Below are 21,567 nucleotides of genomic sequence, written 5' to 3'. Positions count from 1 at the left end.
TTGTGAGTGAACATTTGCTAAAGAAAACTTTATTAATTTAATAAACCATTTATCCACCTCTTGGTGGCACAATGGGGCTAGTAAATTTTGGTAGGCTATTTGCTCTTAAGCATACAACAATCTGTAAAGCTGATTTGGAGGACACTTGGGAACAAATAAGAGAGGCAACCACGTGAAAGGCCATGTGCATGTGACTTTCACAGAAAATACTATTTGGTGATTTAGTACATGAAGGGCAGCTAGGGTCAAAGGAAAATCTGAGTGTGGCAGATCAAGGGCACCAGGTGGGACGCAGTTGTCATGAAAGCTCACCCAGCCAAAACATGCACTGTTAAACCAATCACTTGGGATTGCAGTGTTTTGGTTTTCAGGAAAGGTTGTTGTTGAAGCGGCCAAATTCCAGCCTGGGGAGACAGAGTTGAAATTTTAAGGAGACTTCCCCAAGAAGTATTTCGATATCTTTACCAAGACCCTGAGAATATCACAAGGCGCCAAGAATGCACACCCTGCGCGTCACCCCAACCTTTCTCTCTCAGCTACCTGGCCCCAAACCGAGGCCTCTAAAACGGATGAGAGGTCTGGGGCCTACAGTTGGCCTCGGAAGTATTCTTTTCCCTCCTTTCTCCACCTCTCCTAGAGTTCAAAACAACTGGGTGTCTTCTCCCTTTTCCGAACGCAGCCCCCATCTGAGGGGCGGATCCTGATTCCCGCCGGCTCAGGCCCCGCAGGTTGGCGGGACCCGGTTGGGGTGGGCCAGCCGAGTCCGCGGGAAGCCGAGCGAACGCTGCCGCGCTCAGCGATCAAACTCGCGCCGCCACACGCTCATGAGCTGCGCCCCACCCTCTCCGTCACCGAAGGCGCCCAGCCAATGAGCCGGCGGGAAAGGCCGGGCCTGCGAAGTAGGCACTGGGAGGGGGAGGGCTGGAGGAGAAAGGGAAGTCGAGGGCGGGCTGTGCTTGATTGACAGCTCGTTCTAACTAATCCTCCACGCGGATTTCCTTCACTCTCTTTTCTACTCAGCCAGGCTCTTCGTCCCACCTCCTCCTCCTCCACCCCTCTCCTCTTGCTTTTCGACCCGTCCCACTTCCCCTCCCCCATTCTGCGGGCAAATCGCTGCTGAAAAGAGGCGGGGGCCGAAGCGGCGGGCTCGTGTGGAGCCTTGAGGTGGGATTGACTGGCTCTCGGACCAACGAGAGATAGGCTCATGGCGCGGCTGTGGCTGGAACTGACCAATAGCAGGGCGGGCTGGGGGCGGAGGCCCAGGTTCCAAACGCTCCGCGGCGCCATGGGCTGAAAACTCAACCGAGATGGAATCTCCCAGTCTGAACCGGTTTCAACCGGTTCCGAGTTTGAGGCACTAGGAGGAGGGGGAGAAGCGGCTGCAGCGGCCGCGGCAGGAGCAGCGGGAGCTACAGCATCAGCAAGAGCAACAGTAGCTACAGCCCCGGCGGCCGTGCCTGTTCCAGTCTTTGCTGCTGCAGTCCGTGCAACCACCCAGAGGGGGAGGGGGGAACCACCAGTCGCTGAGGAGCAAGAGAAGGGGGGAAAGTTTAGGCGAGCCTGTCGGGGGGCCCAGCGCCGGAGCCGCGTGAGAGAGGGAGCCGTGTTTTGGTAGGGGGGAGTCGGACTGCAGCTGGCAGCAGAGCGTCCCCCCGGCCGTGTGGACTCTACACCCCCTACTCCTGCCACTTCTGCTGCTGCCTGTGGCTGGAGGGTCCCCCTGGGGCTGAATCTTTAAGACTTGACCCCGTTCCCTCCCCCTTCCCTCACTCCTAGCGAGGCGGGAGCATTTATTCCCCAGCTTAATTCCCCTTGTTTTTTGGGGGGGCGGGTGGGTGTGTGTGTGTTGGGGGGAAGCATCCCTGAAATAGTAAATATTATTGAGCTTTTTTTGCCCTTTTCATCTCCGTTTTTAAAATTTCCTTTTTTAAGGTGGGAAAACTGTGAAACCCACCTTGATTCGTCCCCTCTCCCCCCTCCCCACCTTCCCTCGTCCTAATCCCCCAACAAGGAAGGAAGGAGCAGTTGATTAAATCTCTGGGTAAGTCGACTGTGTCTTCGGGGCCGAGGGTCGGGCGGCGTCGCGGACGGGCGGGAGGAGGCCGGCGTGGGGCGCGGCGGCGGCGGCGGCGGCCGCCGCGGGAAGCGAGCCCGGGAGGCGGCGGGCGGGCCGGGGGCGCGCCGGGCCCACGGCGGAGCCTGCGATTGAATGGAGCCGCTTTTGCCGCTGGGGAATGGAGGCGGGGAGGCTGCCGCGGGAGGGGAGCGCTTGCTGGGTCATTCGCGTGTGCGGGTGGTGGTGGAGGAAGGCGAGGAGCGTGATAGTGAAGCGGGGCGCCTCGCGAAATGGAAGGGCTTCGTCAGCCCCACGGGTTGGGGAGAAGTTGGGGTGATTTCAGGAACATCTCTGTAAATTATTAGGAGTGGAAGTTTCCAGAAATATTTAGTGCAGCAGTATTGAAACGTCCGCCTGCATCACGTGGCCCCCTCGGTGGAGAGCTTGGGATGGGGGAGGGAGGGGCTGCCGACTCCCTGTTCCTCCAGCAAGGAAACTCGAGAAAGCTCTCCGGGTTTTTGCGGAGTGGCATGTGAAGTAGGAAAGATGAATTTTTCAGGGACCTGCACATGGGATTCCGTCTTACAGTTTCTTTTCAGGGGGTTGAGTGTGATAAGTTGGTTAAACCATTTACTGCTGGCCTTGTACAGTGTAGGATGCCCTGATTCTCCTTCATTCCGATGTCTGAGTTTAGGGTGGGTGGGAGGAAGTGGTGTAGTAGAGGAAGCATTCTGTACTGGCTCAGCCCGGACCTCCTCTGATCACGCCGAGGCCATGCTGCTCGGAGAAAGGGGCGGTGAACTTAAGGCGCCTGGTCTAAATGCCTCCTCCGAGTATGGGCGGGGTGAATGCGTGCTCCCGTGTGCTATAGTTAGAAGGGCTGCAAATCGGTTCGGGTGGGAAGCAAGGGAAGGGCGGGCCCTAGTGAGGTGTGTTTCTCCTGAATGAAGCAGGCGATTGCCCACACACCTAAGGAGAAGTCTTTCGCTTTGTTGGGACTTTTTTTTTTTCCCCTAGTGTGAAGTTGGATTAAGCAACTGTTACAATTTTCTGGTTTTTGGATAGGATCTGGCATTGGGGGTCGCCTGTAGAGTTACAGCATCCATAAGCTGGATAATCCCTAGTGTATGCTATCCAGTGAGTGGATTTTAGGATTGAAGAGCCCAACGAGAAAAGAGCGTTCATGGTTACACCTCTCCAACTGTGGTTGTTTGCTTGTATATCTTAAGTGTGGGACGCTGCTGTTAGTGGAAAGAATGTTTTGGAAGCGTTTTGATTTGGGGGACTAAATGTGCTTGGCATTGACCACAAAGCCGCCATTTCTGTACTACGTACAGTTCAAGAATAGGTAGGTTATTTCGAAGACAGCCACTAGTTCTAAGGATGGCAAATTACTGTATTTAAACTCTTGTATTCTAAATCTCGTTTTTCACACCAATCTAATTCGTAGAACTCTGTAAGGACAGTGTATTTGAAAGTGAAACTTTGAAGAGAGTCATTTTCTTAATCTTTTTTTGTTTTGGCATTAAAGTATGGTAGGAGTAAATAGGTGAAAAGTTTTTTCATTTTTTTTTTAACCGAAGTATTTGAAAACTTTTGATACGTAGATCTTGGTGCTTTGTAGACATTGCTTTTAAGCCTCAAATATTAAGATTGTTCTGATCTTTTAAATTTTATGATACTTGAAGGTGGAGGAAAGTTTACACATTTATTTGTGGAATATGTATTTCAGTATTTAGATCTCGGGTTTTTGTCTGGTAACTAGTATTCTACTGTTTAAAAACGTTTGTTTAATCCTACTACAAAACATTTTGAAGTCTCATCAGTTTTGTCAATAATGGACCAGTTCTTGAACTCCTAATTTCTTGAGTTTCACATCATTTTTACATTATATCAATCATAAGTGACTCATCTTTTGGAGATCTGTTGTAACAGACATTATCTTTAAGTAAAACCTTTACATTGCAATTGCTGCCATTATTGCTATGGACGTTTTAAAGCTGTTATAAAATACCCTGGAATTAACGCTTTTTTCCCCCCTACCAAGCTAGTTTGTCCAAGTATAATGTAAAGAAATTAGCCACTCATTTTCTGGTACACGGAAGTTCCTAAAATGGGAAGAAGTAGAGATCTGACCTTGTTAGTTCTAAATACACTAAACCGGGGGTGCCATGGATGGCTTTCAGGATGTCCTGAATCCTCAGTAATTGTATACAAAACTAGTGACTTTTTAAAAGCTGAGTTAGAACTGTCGGTTCCTCAGAGTCTCAGGCATCTGACCCCAAAAAATGTTGAGGGCTACTGACTTAACCAGTCAGGTTTGAGTGGCATTGACTTTGAAGAAAAGCAGAGGAAAAATACTTTTTATAATAATTCTGGGCAACAAAAAAGTGGATGTGTGCCAGCATCTTAGAGTAGAATCCTCTTAAATGGATAACATTGCATATGAACTAGTAGGTTTTAACCAGTACTTATTTGGGCGAAGTAGCTCATTTTTCTGTTAGAATTCTTTTTTATTTGGAAATGGGCAAGCTTTTAGAGCTTTTACCTTGCTAATGAATACCTGGAATTTAAAAAATCTTGTTTGGCATATTGCCATGAAGTTTTTTTTCCCTAGATCATATATTCAGTAAATATGTTTGTAAATGTAATTACAATACCCCAATTCATTGAGGGTTGAAACAATTTGAATGTTTTGAGTGTAGAAACTAAGTTATTTCTGTAAAGGTTAAGGGAATTTATACCAAGATATATAAGACTTGTGTTTTTACTAACCATTGCTGTATACAAAGGAATTATTGTATATCTGAATTTAATTTTTAACGTTTGTCTTTTTTCTTTGTTTGTTGGTTTTTGAGATGGAGTCTAATTCTACCACCCAGGCTGGAGTGCAGTGGCGGGATTGAGGCAGGGATTACAGGCGCCTGCCTCCATGCCTGGCTAATTTTTGTATTTTTAGTAGAGATGGGGTTTTCTCATGTTTGCCAGGCTGGTCTTGAACTCTTGACCTCAGGTGAGCAGCCTGCTTCGGCCTCCCAAAGTGCTGGGATTATAGGCGTGAGCCACCGTTCCCAGCCCATTCTGTCTTTATAGCATATCTTTAAAGTTACTATAATGTGAAGTGAGCTTTTACTGAGTTATCCAGAAGACCCTGCTTGGGAAGAAAAAATCACATTCACTGGAACTTAATAATCCTACTTGCTGAAAAAGTTTTGACATCAAGATATTGAACTGTATCACTTTTTAGGACCATAAAATCCTAATAGTGGATGAATTTAATTAATAGGTTATACTTTATACGTGTTAGTAGAATCGGAAAATCTGGTGTATAAACTCTGAAAAAGTTGAATGGACCATGATAACTTATGTAATTATCAAGTAGTTAAGTAATTTCAGCTTTTGTTACTTGATTTTACTACTTGCAGTTTTTTTGTAATAATTAAAGTCTCTAAAGTATTCATTAAAATATTTGGAATAACATGATTGAAGTAAAATAGCTTGTAGAAAGTTTTTGATAATACCAAAACTTCATAGGCAGCTTCAATTTTTTTTTCTTTGTTTTCAGTAATCTATGCCAGCAATTATGACAATGTTAGCAGACCATGCAGCTCGTCAGCTGCTCGATTTCAGCCAAAAACTGGATATCAACTTATTAGATAATGTGGTGAATTGCTTATACCATGGAGAAGGAGCCCAGGTAAAGTAGCCAACCAAATCTTTATAACATTATGACAATGTAACAGAGTTGTTGGGTTTAGAATAAAATTTTAAATTATAATTTTTAAAAAAATATTCCATAGTTTGCATTAATTTGGAATTATATATTAACCATAATGATAATTGGTTTGGAGAAAGAAATAGCATAACGTTTGACATGGTTAGAGTGGGTTGTTTTGAAATATGCTTGTTTTGTCCTTAAGAGCTGAATGTTATTAATAAATACTTTGTAGGTATTAAAGGTTCTCTGTATTTTTATATATACTTAATATGTTTGGAGCTACATGATTCTTTTACTTTGGAAACATTTACAGAAGTATTTCACAGATATGTTTGTTTAAAAAAACCAGGAATACCAAGTATTTTTATGTTAGTTGAATTTTGCGCACTTTGTAAGTAGTACTGTTAATAAAGAAAATTATCTTAAACATAAACCATGTTTTGATCAGTTTAAGGTTTTTGGCCTTTTTGAACCCAATTAAAAGGTGAAACAGAAATGTGTATAAAATTTTAAATTGTGTGTGTTACAAGAAAAAAACCTTGACTTTTTTTTACCCATAGGACCGAACTTTTTTTTTTTGGAGACAGAGTCTTGCCCTGTGGCCCAGGCAGGAGTGCAGTAGCGCTATCTTGGCTCCCTAAAACCTTTGCATTCAAGCGATTCTCTTGCCGCAGCCTCCCTAATAGCTGGGATTACAGGTGCGCGCCACCATGCCTGACTAATTTTTGTGTTTTTAGTAGAGACGGAGTTTTACCATGTTGGCCAGGCTGGTCTTGAACTGCTGACCTCAGGTGATCACCCACCTCATCCTCCCAAAGTGCTGGGATTACCAGCATGAACCACTGCACCTGGTCCAAACAGGTTTTTGAATGAGTAAAAAGTTCTTCAGTTGGGTCAGAATTTTTTTTTCTTTTTTCTTTTTTTTTTTTTTGAGATGGAGTCTTGCTTTGTCGCCAGGCTGGAGTGCAGTGGCCTGATCTTGGCTCACTGCAACCTTTGCCTCCTAGGTTCAAGCAATCCCTTGCCTCAGCCTCCTGAGTAGCTAGTACTACAGGCTTGCACCACTATGCCCTGCTCTGCTCATTTTTTGTATTTTAGTAGAAACTGGATTTCATCATGTTGGCCAGGATGATCTCCATCTCCTGACCTCAGGATCCACATGCCTCCACCTCCCAAAGTTCTGGGATTACAGGTGTGAGCCACCGCGCCCAGCCAGAAATCTTTTAAGGTAGTTTTGTTGCCAGAACAGTAGATTTCTGGTTAGATAAATGTTCAGCTAGTAGATAATGAGGTTACTTATATGTCAAGATATTTATATTGCATAATTAAACCTTGAATGCCATTATACTTTTGAAAACAAAAGGTGGATGTAGTACTGTCTTTTATAGATAGTCCAAAAAGCATCATGTTTAAATGTTTCTGTTCCCTTGTGAAATCCAGTGATATTGCTTTCACTGTAGTAGAAACTTGAAAAGGGCCATGGAAGCTCTAAAAGTAGAAAAAAATTACTCTGTAGCGATTCTGTAAGCTTGTTAATCCAGATTTATATTCCTAGGGGCTTTTTTTTTTTTTTTTTTTTTTTTAAAGAGATGGCGTGTCACCATCTTGGCCAGGCTGGTCTTGAACTCCTGACCTCGTGATCCACCCATCTCAGCCTGCCAAAGTGCTGGGATTACAGGCGTGAGCTACCGCGCCCGGCCCCCCTAGGGGCTTTTAATCAGTGTGTTATCTCCAAAAGCATTCTTGAAAAATTGTCCATCAGTATTTATTATCCCTGTCATTTAGTTGTTCCTCATGCTATGCATTCAACATGAAGCTTTAAGCTTCATTTCTTCTAGCATGGATGCATAGAAAGCAACTGCTTTTGGAGGAAACTGTGAAATTATGGCTGGGTTCAATTTTGAATATATTATTGGAAACACAGGTCTGTAGCCATTGGGAAAAAGGGCATTTAATTTTTTCCACATACATTCAGCTACTAATACTGTTTAATCTTGGCACTAAGGTAGTTCACAACATCTAAAGGATCTAATAAATAAACCAACATAGATTAGTGTTCTTCAAGGCTTATAACAGAATTAATGGTAATTTTTATAATTGAGAATATGTTATAGTAATACTACTTTTAATGTTTCACAGTATTCAGAAATTTAATGGTTTGTTTTAAAGTTGACTTGTTAATAAAAAGTAGATTAAGAAAAGTTTCTAAATTTTTTTTTTTTTTATAAAGACAATAGGTTAACTTTCCCAAAGTAAAAGGATTTTGTCTGCAGTATTTAATAGATCATGTGACAAATGAGTTGCATGAAAATACCTAGGAAACTTGTATTATAAATGAAGACACAGATTTAGAGCTTAAAGCTGGTTAATGAGTCCTTTTGGTCTCTAAAAGTACTATGTCTTTAAACTTTTAGTTCCGTCTACTTTCTGTTTACCACCTCCTTGAGGGTCTTATTTCAAAGGAAAAGTAGTAGTAGTAGAGAGCTGTAGTGGAAAACATGTTTTTAATGTTAGATGTCTTAATTTGATTCCTGGAAGTTCTCTCTAGTCATTTCTTAAGTCCCATGTACAAATGTGACCTGCCCTACAAGAGACTGGAGGGTTAGTTGAGGTTTGTAAAGCATCTATTACAGTGCTTAATAGGTAGAAGGCACTCTGTTTAAAGGGTACATTTGGCAGTATAATTAAAATGATTTAGCATATGTGATACACACTCATTGCTTGAAATTAAAAAAAATATTTTTTGCTACTCATAAAATATGCACTAATAATGACAAGTAAAATTTATTATCCTAATTAAACTTTTAAAGTCAACTGGGAAAAAGTCAGCTGTAGGTAGCCCTTTTTTTTAAAAGGAATGTGTAACTTGGGGGAGGGGAAGAAATTATTTAGAATGGTGGCTTTCAAACTTGTAGACAGAACTTTTGCATACATGGTTAGTAGTATAGTAGGATATTTAGCACTGTGACATTAGGACTACCTTCTGTTATAGCATTTTTCTATTTTTAGCCAAGTAGATAGCTAGAAAAAAGATAGGGGAAGAGTTGGATGTTTTCTCCAATATTGTGTTCTGTTAAGGATCTTGAACTCTTTATTGCTTAGCAACTAAAATGCTTTCACCATTCAGTTAGTAGCACAAGGGAGATGCTAGGTTTTCTCTCCTTTTAGTTTGCTTTTGTCTTTTTTTAAAAAAACCCCTACTGGGGTTTTAAGTTTATAAAGAACATTATGTAAGAATGATAGGATTAGAATACATTAGGATGCAAATACTAGAAGTAACATCAGAAAGTAAAATTGCCACAGGAAAGAACATGATTGATGTAGAGACTGAAATGAATGAGTGGTGATAGTGTGGGAAGTATTTGATTCTGTGTAGAAAGCTTATCCCTTCAAAGCATCTGACAAAATGGCAACTTGACCAAGTAACTTTTACTATGTGAGGATCTTTGTTACAACTTATCCTTTAGTTAGATATGGTTATCTAGTTAGATATTCTCAGGGAGAAGATCAGAACATTGCTAAAATGTGCTTTGGCCCTAGATAACTCACATCATTATTCTTTCTGCCTTCTGTCATTTCTCATGACACATTATACCCATCAGTCCTTTAATGAGATCAAATAAAAATATATGTAATTGTATTTTCAAGTATACACATTAACTCTTCTAACCACAGACTCAAAGTGGAAGCAAGTATCTATCTGATCATTTCAGGCAACCACAGTGGTTGTGGTGGATTTCTGGGTAGAGAACAACCATATTATTGGGTGTGTAATGGTGTGTTTTGCTGATTGATGTATGGGATAGTCATTAATATGGTATTGTATTTGCTACCTGAGGAAAAGATTGTGGTTGAAATAAAGCATCAAAGCCAGGATAAGCATTCCATTTTTTTTTTTTTTTTTTTTTTTTAATGAGACAGAGTCTCACTCATAGCCCAGGCTGGAGTGCAGTGGCCTGATCTCAGCTCACTGCAACCTCCTGAACAGTTCTTCTGTCTCAGCCTCCCAAGTATCTGGGATTATAGGCACGTGCCGCCATGCCCAGCTAATTTTTGCATTTTTAGGAGAGACAGGGTTTCACCCTGTTGGCCAGGCTGGTCTTGAACTCCTGACCTTGTGATCCTCCTGCCTCGGCCTCCCAAAGTGCTGGGATTAACAGGTGTGAGCCTCCACATTCAGCCAAGCATATGATTTTTTAAAAGACTGGAATAAAAGCCAAGCTAAAGAGTATGAGATATCTTTGTCAGAGATGATTATAAGAGTGCTTCCTGCCCTCTTTTTGATGCTTTCTTGTTTATAACCGTAGAGTTAAACCGATGATAAAGTATCGTATAAGAGAAAGGTAACTGACAGATTTTAAAGTCATCAAACCTTTTTCTTGCTCTGTCATACAGGCTGGAACACAAAGGCATGATCACAGCTCACTGCAGCCTTGACCTCCCAGGCTCAGTCTTCCCACCTCAGCCTCCTGAGTAGCTAGGACTATAAGTGCGTGTCCCACCACACCTGGCTCATTATTAAACATTTTTCTTTGTTGCCAGGCTAGTCTTGAACTCCTGGATTTACAGACATGAGCCACCACACCTGGCCCCAAACTTTTTGCTTACAACTTTTAATAGAAAAGAAATAGGAAGAATCTGATTGAGTTATAAAACAACCTTTAAAGATATAAAAGTGAAAAAGATTAAGCCATTGTTTCTTGTCAATAGAATTAAAAGCTGTTGGTAAAAATATGTTAACATATGAAAAAGTTTTTTTTTTTTTTTTTTTTTTTTGGAGATGGAGTTTTGCTCTTGTTGCTCAGGCTGGAGTGCAATGGCATGATCTCGGCTCATTGCAGCCTCAGCCTCCCTAGTAGTTGGAATTACAGGCTTGCACCACCTTGCCCAGCAAATTTTGTATTTCGAGTAGAGGCGGGGTTTGTCCATGTTGGTCAGGCTAGTCTCGAACTCCCGACCTCGTGATCCGCCCGCCTCTTGCCTGCCAAAGTGCTGGGATTACAGGCGCGAGCCACCGCGCCCGGCCTAAAAGATTCTTTTTTTTTTTTTTTTTTAAGATGGGGTTTCACCATGTTGGTCAGACTGGTCTTGAACTCCCGACCTTAGGTGATCTGCCCGCCTTGGCCTCCAAAGTGCTGGGATTACAGGCGTGAGCCACCATGCCCGGCAAAAGATTCTTAAGTATACTATTAACATGGCCAGGCGCGGTGGCTCACGCCTGTAATCCCAACACTTTGCCAGGCCTAGGCTGGCGGGTCACTTGAGGTCAGGAGGTCAAGACCAGCCTGGCCAACATGGTAAAACCCCGTCTCTACAAAAAATGCAAAAAAATTAGCTGGGTATGGTGACCTACACCTGTAATCCCAGCTACTTGGGAGGCTGAGACAGGAGAATCGCTTGAACCTGGGAGGTGGAGGTTGCAGTGAGCCAAGATTGCGCCATTGCACTCCAGCCTGAGCATCAAGAGTGAAAACCGTCTCAAGTATACTATTGACATAAAATTTGGTAGCCGTACAACCCTGTTCATGAAATTTACACACATGGTATGAAAATATGGATAGGAAAAGACACACCAAGTTCATGAAAGAGATTACCTTTTAAAGAAGGAACAGAGGTGTAATCCCAGAACATTGGGAGACCGAGGCAGGTGGATCACGAGGTCTGGATTTCGAGACCAGCCTGGCCAACGTGGTGAAACCCCGTCTCTCCCAAAAATACAAAATTAGCTGGATGTGGTGGTATGCACCTGTAATCCCAGCTATGCAGGAGGCTGAGGCTAGAGAATTGTTTGAACCATGGAGGTGGAGGTTGCAGTGAGCCAAGATCACGGCATTGCGCTCCAGCATGAACGACAGAGTAAGACTCTTGACTCAGAAAAGAGCACAGGAAGGAAATGGCAATAGGGAAAGGCACAAAGCTGGTTTCCATAAACTTGTTATTTTATGTTAAAAGAAAAACTGACACAAACACGAGATGATGAGTACATAGCTTATTATTTCTGGGTTTGCATGTTAAAAATATGAAAACATAAAGGGAAATACTTTCCAAAACAAGAATTTCATACATGAAATGAGTGAAATTTCAGAATGGAGAAAGGATGGTTACAATAAATTTTAAGAGCTTTTTAAAGAGCTTAAAGGGTATGTAAGTATTTGGGATTTGTGGTCTTACTTAGACCTAGTTTTCAGCAGTCTTTCCATGAAATGTATTTTTGTAGTTAGAGAGATCTTGGTAACTTGTAAAGCAGAGTGCCCTGCTACATTACATTGCATAACTTATCTAAGTAGATGTAATTTCTTGTTTTTCCAGAGATAGGGTCTCTGCTCTTTCGTCTAGGCTGAAGTGCAGTGGCACCATCATAGCCTTAATCTCCTGGGCTTAAGTGATCCTCCCACCTCAGCCTTCTGAGTAGCTAGGACTACAAGTGCAAGCCACCATGTGCAGCTTTTTTTTTTTTTTTTTTTTTTTTTTTTTTTTTTTTTTTATGGAACACTTCATGAATTTGCGTGTCATCTTTGCGCAGGGGCCATGCTAATCTCTGTATCGTTCCAATTTTAGTATATGTGCTGCTGAAGGGAGCACCAGATTTTTTTATTTTATTTTTATTTTTTAGTAGAGTTACAATCTCACTACATTGCCTGTCACCCAGGCTGGCTGACTAGTTTTGAACTTCTGGCCTCAAGTGATCCTCCTGCCTCAGTCTCCCAAAGTGTTGGGATTACAGGCATGAACTACTACTGGCCTAGATAGGAATCCTTAGGTGGTTTTTGGATGATTTAGATGCCGAGAACTCATTTGCTACAGAGTAGATTGGTTGAAATCTAGTTGCGTTTTGAGACTAAAAGGTAATCCAGATTTACTCCCCAAAAACGTTGGTGTGTTTCAAAGAAGTGAAATATTTGCACCTTTAAAGATTAGGAGTTGGCTGGTTGTGGTGGCTCACACCTGTAATCCCAACACTTTGGGAGGCCAAGGCAGGCAAATCACTTGAGGTCAGAAGAGTTTGAGCGCAGCCTGGCCAATATGGTGAGACCCCGTCTCTACTAAAAATACAAATATTAGCTGGGCGTGGTGGTGCATGCCTGTAATGCCAGCTACTCGGGAGGCTGAGGTGGGAGAATCACTTGAACCCGGGAGGTGGAGGTTGCAGTGAGCCAAGATCGCATCACTGCAGTCCAGCCTGAGTGATAGAACGAGATTCTGTCTCAAAAAAAAAAGATTAGGAGTCATATTTACATAATTTTATTTCTATTTCTGTAAGGTCTAGTTTTTTAAATATTTGTGAATATTGATAATAGAATCTCTGTCCAATTAGGATTTGTGCCTTGTTCAATAGTTTTTATTTTAATGAATGATTCAAAAGAACACATTAGCTTAAAAAAAATTTTTTTTGTACTATTTTAGCAAAGAATGGCTCAAGAAGTACTGACACATTTAAAGGAGCATCCTGATGCTTGGACAAGAGTCGACACAATTTTGGAATTTTCTCAGAATATGAATACGAAAGTAAGCAAGTGGTGGTTTTAAAATCTGTTATTTCTTTTCTTCCAGTCATAAACTTTGAGGAAGGTATCTCATTTTTAGTATTAGCATTTGTTATCTCAAATCATTTTATATTGTTAACTTGTTTCTAAATTTAGTCTTAAGCATATTATTAATTCTTGCAAATAGTCCTAAGAATTATGAATTTAGTTTTGTAATGGGACTAGTATGCAAGGTGGCTTTTTTGGTTGTCTGTTCTTGTTTTTTTCTTTTTAGAATATGTATACAGGTCTTAGTAGCATAAATTCTGAATGTTATTCAGAGATGAAACATAACATTAAGGAATTATTTTGGGCAAGTAATCAATATAATACAGGCTAGGCACCTCCGACACCAAGTTGTGTGGACAGCTTAAAACCCTACTCCATGGCATTGGGCTTTTAATGGGATAACTCTCAGTTTTTATTTACAATGGAAAATGTTATAATTTGGGTCCTTTTTTAAGTTTGAACAGAAGGGTTGATCAAAATGTGTTTTATCTGTTTTAGTCTTGATGGTTCACACTTCTCTTTAAACTGCCTTAAAGTAATAAAATACTATGGCATTCTGTTTAATACACGAAAGGTTTCCACTTGATATACATTGTGTTAAAACAGAAAATAGCCATATTCACATCTGTTTCTGAAACCAGACTGTGTTGATTAACAGTTTAAAAATACTAGTTTTGACATCTTGTAAATTTTAGGTCAAAAATACGGTCCAGAACTTCCTCAAAGTGCTAACCTTAAGTAACATAACAGTGTTTGCCTGTTTGCTTGCCTGGTAAATTTTGCTTTTTATACTGACAGACATTACTAATGTTTAAGTTGATTTATCAACAGTATTTTTAAAAACTCAAATTTGTCTTGTGAAAAATGAGATGATTAGAGGAACAGAAAGAAAGCAACAGGTAAAGAATTCTTCAATTTACATAAATTACAAATGATTTGGTGCTAAATTTATGCACTATGACATTTGGCTTTTATGCAATCATATTTTTTTTCTTTAAAGATGTTAACACTACCTGATATTAATCATAATGTTCCATTATGTTGATTGCTTGTAATAGGAAGAAAAGGGGTGTCTTCCTGTGCAACTGACACAGCTAGGCTTTGACGGCAGGCCTCCACAAGGTCTACCCTTTTGATTCCCTTTAACTGAATTCTGTTCATCAATTGTTTTTGTTTCATGGGTGGTGGGAGGGGAAAGGGGAATTCAATGCATAAAATAAGTATTTCTAAGGGCTCAGTAGAAATTTCTACCATAGGGATCATTTCATGCATTTATTTTTTCATTTAGTCTTTGCTGTTATCTGTCCCTCATCTTCATAACTCAGCAGTGGATTTCTCAAGTTCCGAGATGTAAAGCAAAACTATAATTCTTTAGAATGTTTGAATTATAGTGATTTGTCATTGGCTTTGAGATTTGACTGTCATTTCAGATTTTTGAGCAAAAATACTTAAAAATTCTTTGAAGAGACAGAACCTTAGTTTGTTGCCCACACTGGAGTGCAGTGGTATGATCATAGCTCACTGTAACCTCAAACTCCCCAAGTGACATTCTGTCTCAGCCTTCCAAGTAGTGAGGGCTACAGGTGCATACCACCATGCCTGGCTAATCTACTAATTTTTTAATGGAAGGTGTCTCCCTATGTTGCTCAGGCCGATCTTGAACTCCTGGTCCTCCACCTTGGCCTCCCGAAAGTGTTGGGATTATAGTTGAGGGCCACGGTGCCTGACCCCTTTTTTTCAGAAGAATGTAAGTTCTCTTTATTTCAGTTTCAGAGGCAAAGTCTTTATGTCTGAGAGAGGTTGGGTTTTAGGATATTATGGTAACAGATGTATTCCTCTAACCTAACCTGGGCAAAACTTTGATTGGGCTCCCTGCTTCAACCCCCTTGGCAGAAAGATGAAATATGAATTTCTTCATCAGGCTTATGCTACCTTTATACAGTTGTAGGAAATAACTACACATTACTAAATAGTAATTTTAGGTAATAAAATATGAAATAGGAAGAAGTAAATACAGCAATAAAGAAAGAACAATGTCTTTCCATTAAAAATGTAGACAAAAAGTTTGGTTAAGTGAGACTGAAGTTATCTTTAAGATTTCTTTTTCTAACTATGTGATGAATTTTGTTTCTTAGTGTTTTAAAGACTTTTTAATTGATTTTTGGCAAGAGGATACATTGTAAGCAGTGCATTGCTTTGACTTACTGAGTCTTGACAATATGATTTCATGCCTACAAAGTTAAAGAAAACGTTTAGGGTAGTATGTTTTTAAAAGCTAATTAAGAATTTTAGGCATTTGGAAAATTCTCTTTTTTGCTTATTTGTGTATTTCTCAGACAAAGACATAATAGAGAACTGTGTTTTTAAAAATGAGCAGGTTAGAAAGCATCACTATTTACTGCTGATTATGAAACATTTTAATAGCATCAAATTTGTAATAATAGAATTTCACTTTGGGCTTGTTTATATTTTGAAAGATTTTAAGGAATGTTCTGCAAATGTAGTGTTTTAGTTGCAGTGGCAAAATTTTCCTGAAAAGTGTGAAATGTTAAAATGAAAGAAAACAGCAAAAACATTCACTGTTTGAGCACAATGTAGTTTGGGACAGTCTATATTGTGCTTTGGATAAAATGAGCATTCACATGATCCCTTTGGTTGAAATACTAATGCTCCTATTTTATTGTGTAATGACTAACCATTTTAAAGATGAACTCTTATTCTCAGCCAAAACTTGCAATCTGAGGTTATATATCTATGTATGAATGAGTTTACCTTTCAGGTATTATAGCTAATTCTTCCCTAATTCAGTTGAAATGTACCACAACGGTTGTGTCCCTTTTCTTCCTCCTGCTTATCCACACTAATTGGTCATAATAATAATTTAGGTAGTAATTCCTGGACCTTTATAAATTATTATAAATATTGTTGACTATTTAGAGTGAGTAATCAGCAGGAGGGACAAAATGGCTTGAAAGTGGTATCTCTATTTTTTAACTTTTTATACTTTTAGTTATAACTGTCAGTATTTAGGAAGAAATACCTGAAAGGTAGATAACAGATTGCAACATGCATTTGTGTATTATTTTGACTGTGCACAAAAGTTTATCTTTAAATTAGTAGAAATAGCAATTATAAGGGTGGGGTTAAAATATAAAATAAACCCATGGGTTGTCTTGCTGCTCCTTAAGTAACACACCAGTGATGCTTGTAAACACTTTCTATAGAAAGTATCTGTGACAATACTTTAATATTTGGCCAAAAGCGTACAACTCCTAGAGGATGGTAGGAAGCTTGATAGCATCCAAGCTGCTAAATTCTTAGGAGCCTGTTCGTGTTAAAGTACGTGAGCCTATGAGTATTCATTTATGCTGTGAATTCATATCTGGCTGCTACGTTTCCTTCAACAGATAAGCCCATTTGGCTGCTAAAGGGCTTTTTATTTGGTTCTTCCTCCTGGTGTGAGCATGTATAAACAGCAGGACGTTATATAGAATAGTAAACAATAAAATGAGGAAAATGCATGAAAACTGAGTATATGGGTAAATAGATACTTGTTTAATATATGTAATTAAACTTGGTAGCATAATGTTTTTGAAACTTTAGATGTAAATGTGTGAATGTCTGTCCATTTGTGAATCCTGAGAGTTGCCAGTCCTATATAGCAATATATTCACATGCTTCTGTTCTCCAATTTTCAGTATTATGGACTACAAATTTTGGAAAATGTGATAAAAACAAGGTGGAAGATTCTTCCAAGGAACCAGTGTGAAGGTAGGAAAATATAATAAAGAATTATAAATTCAGAATTTTGTTATTCCTGGCAATTCCCAGCATTTTTATTATAGTTGACTGAGGAGGCATATAATAAATTTTGAGTATATTTTGCTCTAATGGAGCTTATTGCTTTTATCATGAAGCAAAGCAGGTTTTGTTTGTATTGGTGGGTATAGGAAGGCCACTTGTAAGTTATCTTCTGGGAGAAAAAGTAGACCAGACTATTGAAAACTCTGACAGTAAATATTCTGGTTAAAAATATGGGCTGGGGGCCGGGCACGGTGGCTCATGCCTGTAATCCAAGCACTTTGGAGGCCAAGGTGGGCGGATCACCTGAGGTTGGGAGTTCAAGACCAGCCCGACCAACATAGTGAAATCCTGTCTTTATAAAAAATAAAAAATACAGGCTTTGGGCCTGGCACAGTGGTTCATGCCTATATTCCCAACACTTCAGGAGGCTGAGGTGAGTGGATCACTTGAGCCAAGGAGTTCAAGATCAGCCTAGGCAGCATAACAAGACCTGGTCTGGACAAAAAATTAAAAAAATCAGCCAGGTGTGGTGTTACATGCCTGTGGTCCCAGCTATATGGGAAGATTACTTGAGCTCAAGGTCGAGACTGCAGTAAGCCATGATCCTGCCGCTGTACTCCAGTCTGGGTGACAAGAGTGAGATCCTGTTTCCAAAATATATATATGTATGTGGGCCGGGCAGTGGCTTAAGCCTGTAATCCCAGGACTTTGTGAGGCTGAGGTGGGAGGTTCATTTAAAAAAAAAAATTAGTCAGGTGTTGTGGTGCAGGAGGCAGGGGATAGAGGGGCTATCAGAGGGGTGAGGTAGGAGGACCCCTTGAGCCAGGAGGTTGAGGCTGCAGTGAGCTGTCATTGTGCCACTGTACTCTAGCCTGGGCAACAAAGGGAGACCATGTCTCAAAAAAAAAAAAAAAACCTCATAAGTAATGTGGAATATGTCTGAAGTTCACCAGACAGTAACTGATAAGCAATAAGTATTATAACATGTAAGGTTAACCCAGGAAGGGAAAAGCCACATACAAAAAATCACAAGGCTGTTTTACCTTTTGTGATTCTGGGAATGCCTTGTTAGAGGTTGGCTTCTTAAATGAAGATGATCAGAAAATGAAGGTGTTAGTGATACCTGTTATTAATAATTTAACTTTTCTGTCTGCTACCTTGAGGAGTATAGTCATATTTTGAGAAACCTGAGGCAAGGTTAGTCTCTTGGGATTCTTTGATGCGGGTAATGTCAGTTATGATACACTGCCTTTTTACCTACTCTATTTCATTTATCTCTGAAAAATAGAAATTTTTTCCTTGACTTCATTACAGAGCATATGAGAGTTCTAGTGGCATTTTCATTTAAAATGTCTCCTTTCTTTGATAATTTATTGGTCTTTAAGTAGTGTCCTTCACCTGCTTTCTCTAATCATTATGGTAGAGTAGTGACGTGGATTTACTCAGCTAATCTGACTTAAACCTTGACAAATTTTGAGCACATTTAGTGTTGAATATGATTAAATTTTAATGCCAGTATCCTAATCTTAAGTATAATCAATGGCAGTTTCTTTAATACATCATAAATCGTACATTAAGAGTGATAGTGCAGGAGCAAATAGTGTACCCTAAAAGAGGTTCTCATTTCTTTAAATGTTTTATTATTGGTTTGAAACTATTTTAGATCATGTTCTGTAATGGACTGAGAAATTAATAAGCACAATTTGACTATGTGGTCCAAGTAGGTCCTTCATACTTCATCTATACTCTTCAAGGATCTTTAATATAATCATTCCTTGTTTCTTTACTACTGTTGTTTTACTCATGTATTACTGGCCATGGCCTGCCATACCAACAAAAGGTGTTTTTAACTTTTGTCCTATTTTACTATAGTATAATTTTAAATCCTCCTTTTGTTCTTAAATCTGCATCTTTTTTTTTAAATTTAATGTTCTTCCACCTTTGCAACATCTCTCTTTTTTATCACATTTGATTGTTCTGGAAGATCCTTTCCAGATTTGAAATATATGATTATACTAGCTTATCAATATCATTGTTAGATTTGTTAACATAAAAAAATTAATTTAAAAAAGTTTTTTTATTTTCTTTTTTTTTTTGAGACGGAGTTTCGCTCTTGTTACCCAGGCTGGAGTGCAATGGCGCAATCTCGGCTCACCGCAACCTCCGCCTTCTGGGTTCAGGCAATTCTCCTGCCTCAGCCTCCTGAGTAGCTGGGATTACAGGCACGCTCCACCATGCCCAGCTAATTTTTTGTATTTTTAGTAGAGATGAGGTTTCATCATGTTGACCAGGATGGTCTCGATCTCTTGACCTCGTGATCCACCCACCTCAGCCTCCCAAAGTGCTGGGATTACAGGCATGAGCCACCACGCCCGTCCTCTTATTTTCTTTTTTGCCGAGACAGGGTCTCACACTGACCCCAGGCTGGAGTACAGTGGCACCATCACTGCAGCTTCAAATAGCTGGGGTCAAACAATCCTCCTACTTCAGCCTCCCAAGTAGCTGGGAACACAGGCACATCCCACCATACCCTACTAAAAAAAATTTTTTTTTTTTTTAATGTCTTGTAGAGATGGGATCTCGCTGCGTTGCCCATGCTACTGGCTGCTGGGCTTGAGCAATCCTCCCACCTTGGCCTCCCAAAGTACTGGGATTGTAGGCATGAGCCACCACACCTACATGGTTACCTTTTTAATATTGACTGGGAGCCTTCTTTAACCTAAAGATTTATTTCACAAAATAGATTAGATCTTCTGAACATTAATTTTCCTTCATATTTAAGTAACGTTGGTATTAGAAATTACATATTAATTTAAAATATTGTATTCCCTTGTCCATAAGTGTCCTGTCTTTTAGAGGTATTCTCTATGTGTTAGCTATAGCTGCCCTTTGTACAACTACCATAGCATATATATTTGTTTACCTGGGGTGCATATCATGCATGTTCTTTGTACAAAGTACTACTAAATATTAAGGTTATAAATATTTAATAGAAGGTTATTTAATATTTAAAATATTTAATAGAAGGTTATATAATAGAACCTTAATATAAACATTAAGATTACCTGTACATCAAAGTGCTGTACGTTACAGTGTCATAGTTGGGTGGATAAAACACATGCTAATTTGATCAGCATTAGATTAGGTGTATCTAATGAATGCTTCACAAGCTAAAACAACAGAATGATACAGCAAGTTGGTGATGGAAAAAAAGAAAAGAACAGAATGATAGAGTCTAAGTCTGGCCCTTTAGCCAAGTTTCATTCACATAAATGGAAAGAAGTGCCTGATGTATTTTAAAGGAAGGAAAGGTTTCACTGCACACGAGTATGCCAAAATGAGATTCCTGCGTTTGTTTCTGATTTAGAATTTCTTTTATCTGCTTTTAGGTTCTTGTCCACAGCATATGTTAATTTTTACATGTTCTTTTAGAGTAATGGCATTTTAAATTTAGGCCTCTTGTCTAAATTACTGTCAGGAAAATCTCAGGATTTTTGACTGGATTACTTGTCTCTTGCTGTGTTATACCTTAGTGTATCCTGTACCAGTGGGTCACAGAATAAAATTTTAAAGAGCAAACAATACACATAATTAGCAAGTAAAGATGTTTAAAAGAACATTTAATTTTCCAAAAGATGTTTTTATAACAAGAGAAAGGGAGAGATAATAAAAGATTTAAATGAGATTTGTGTTACATAAAATTTATTACATTCCTCTAGATTTTCATTTGGCTTTAGGCTGTATGTGTCTATTTTTGCGTGTCTTAAGTGTTTTGTCCCTCGCAGTCCGTATTACGCTTGGCTATATTAGTCACTTTTTTCCCCATCCTCCAAACTATAAGCTCATTGATATTAGGGCTCAGAGTGTCTTTTTTTCTTTGTTTTTTAAAGATTCAGGTTTTACTCTGTTACCCAGGCTGGAGTGTAGTGGTGTAATCACGGTTCACCGTAGCCTGGAACTCCTGGGCTCCAGCGATCCTCTTGCCTCAGGCTTTTCTCGCTCTCTTTTTTTTTTTTTTTTTTTGAGATGGATTCTCTTTCTGTTACCCAGGCTGTAGAGCGGTGGCACAATCTTGGCTCAGCGCAACCTCTACCTCCTGGGTTCAAGTGCTCCTGCCTCAGCCTCCCAAGTAGCTGAGATTACAGGCGCATACCACCATGCCTGGCTAATTTTTTAAATTTTTATTTATTTATTTTTTTGATAAAGACAGGATTTTGCCATGTTGGCCAGGCTGGTCTTGAACTCCTGACTTCAGGTGATCCACCCACCTCAACCTCCCAGAGTGCTGGGATTATAGGCAGGAGCCATCACGCCTGGACCTCTTGCTTCAACCTTGAGAGTAACTAGGACTGTAGGCCCACACCATCATGCCCAGCTAATTTAAAAAAATGTATTTAAGAGATAGAGTCAGTGTGAAACCCAAGTGGGTTTTAAACTTCTGAGCTAAAGCAGTCTTC

At 39.9% G+C, this 21,567-nt stretch overlaps 1 protein-coding gene and 1 non-coding gene across 2 annotated transcripts in view; one reads left to right on the top strand and one right to left on the bottom strand.

Moving 5' to 3' along the window:
- The first annotated feature begins 1,261 nt into the window (after positions 1–1,261).
- XPO1 (exportin 1) overlaps positions 1,262–21,567 on the top strand; it is a 57,616-nt gene continuing 37,310 nt past the window's right edge. Inside the window, exons 1-4 of the mRNA XM_012477228.2 lie at positions 1,262–2,041; positions 5,622–5,753; positions 13,179–13,280; positions 17,005–17,077. Of these exons, the coding sequence (XP_012332651.1) occupies positions 5,628–5,753; positions 13,179–13,280; positions 17,005–17,077 (301 nt within the window). The 5' untranslated portion in view covers positions 1,262–2,041; positions 5,622–5,627. The remainder of the gene's footprint in view (positions 2,042–5,621; positions 5,754–13,178; positions 13,281–17,004; positions 17,078–21,567) is intronic.
- On the bottom strand, positions 12,253–12,356 carry LOC135269762 (U6 spliceosomal RNA). The gene has a single exon (XR_010338025.1). It is a non-coding gene; the product is annotated as a U6 spliceosomal RNA (small nuclear RNA).

This window comes from Aotus nancymaae, unplaced genomic scaffold (assembly GCF_030222135.1).
Source record: "Aotus nancymaae isolate 86718 unplaced genomic scaffold, 86718_ANA_hifiasm-v0.15.2.pri h1tg000057l, whole genome shotgun sequence".
Lineage (NCBI taxonomy): Eukaryota > Metazoa > Chordata > Mammalia > Primates > Aotidae > Aotus > Aotus nancymaae.
The sequence above is the reverse complement of the archived record's forward strand: the minus strand, read 5'-3'. Positions and strand labels throughout refer to the sequence as shown.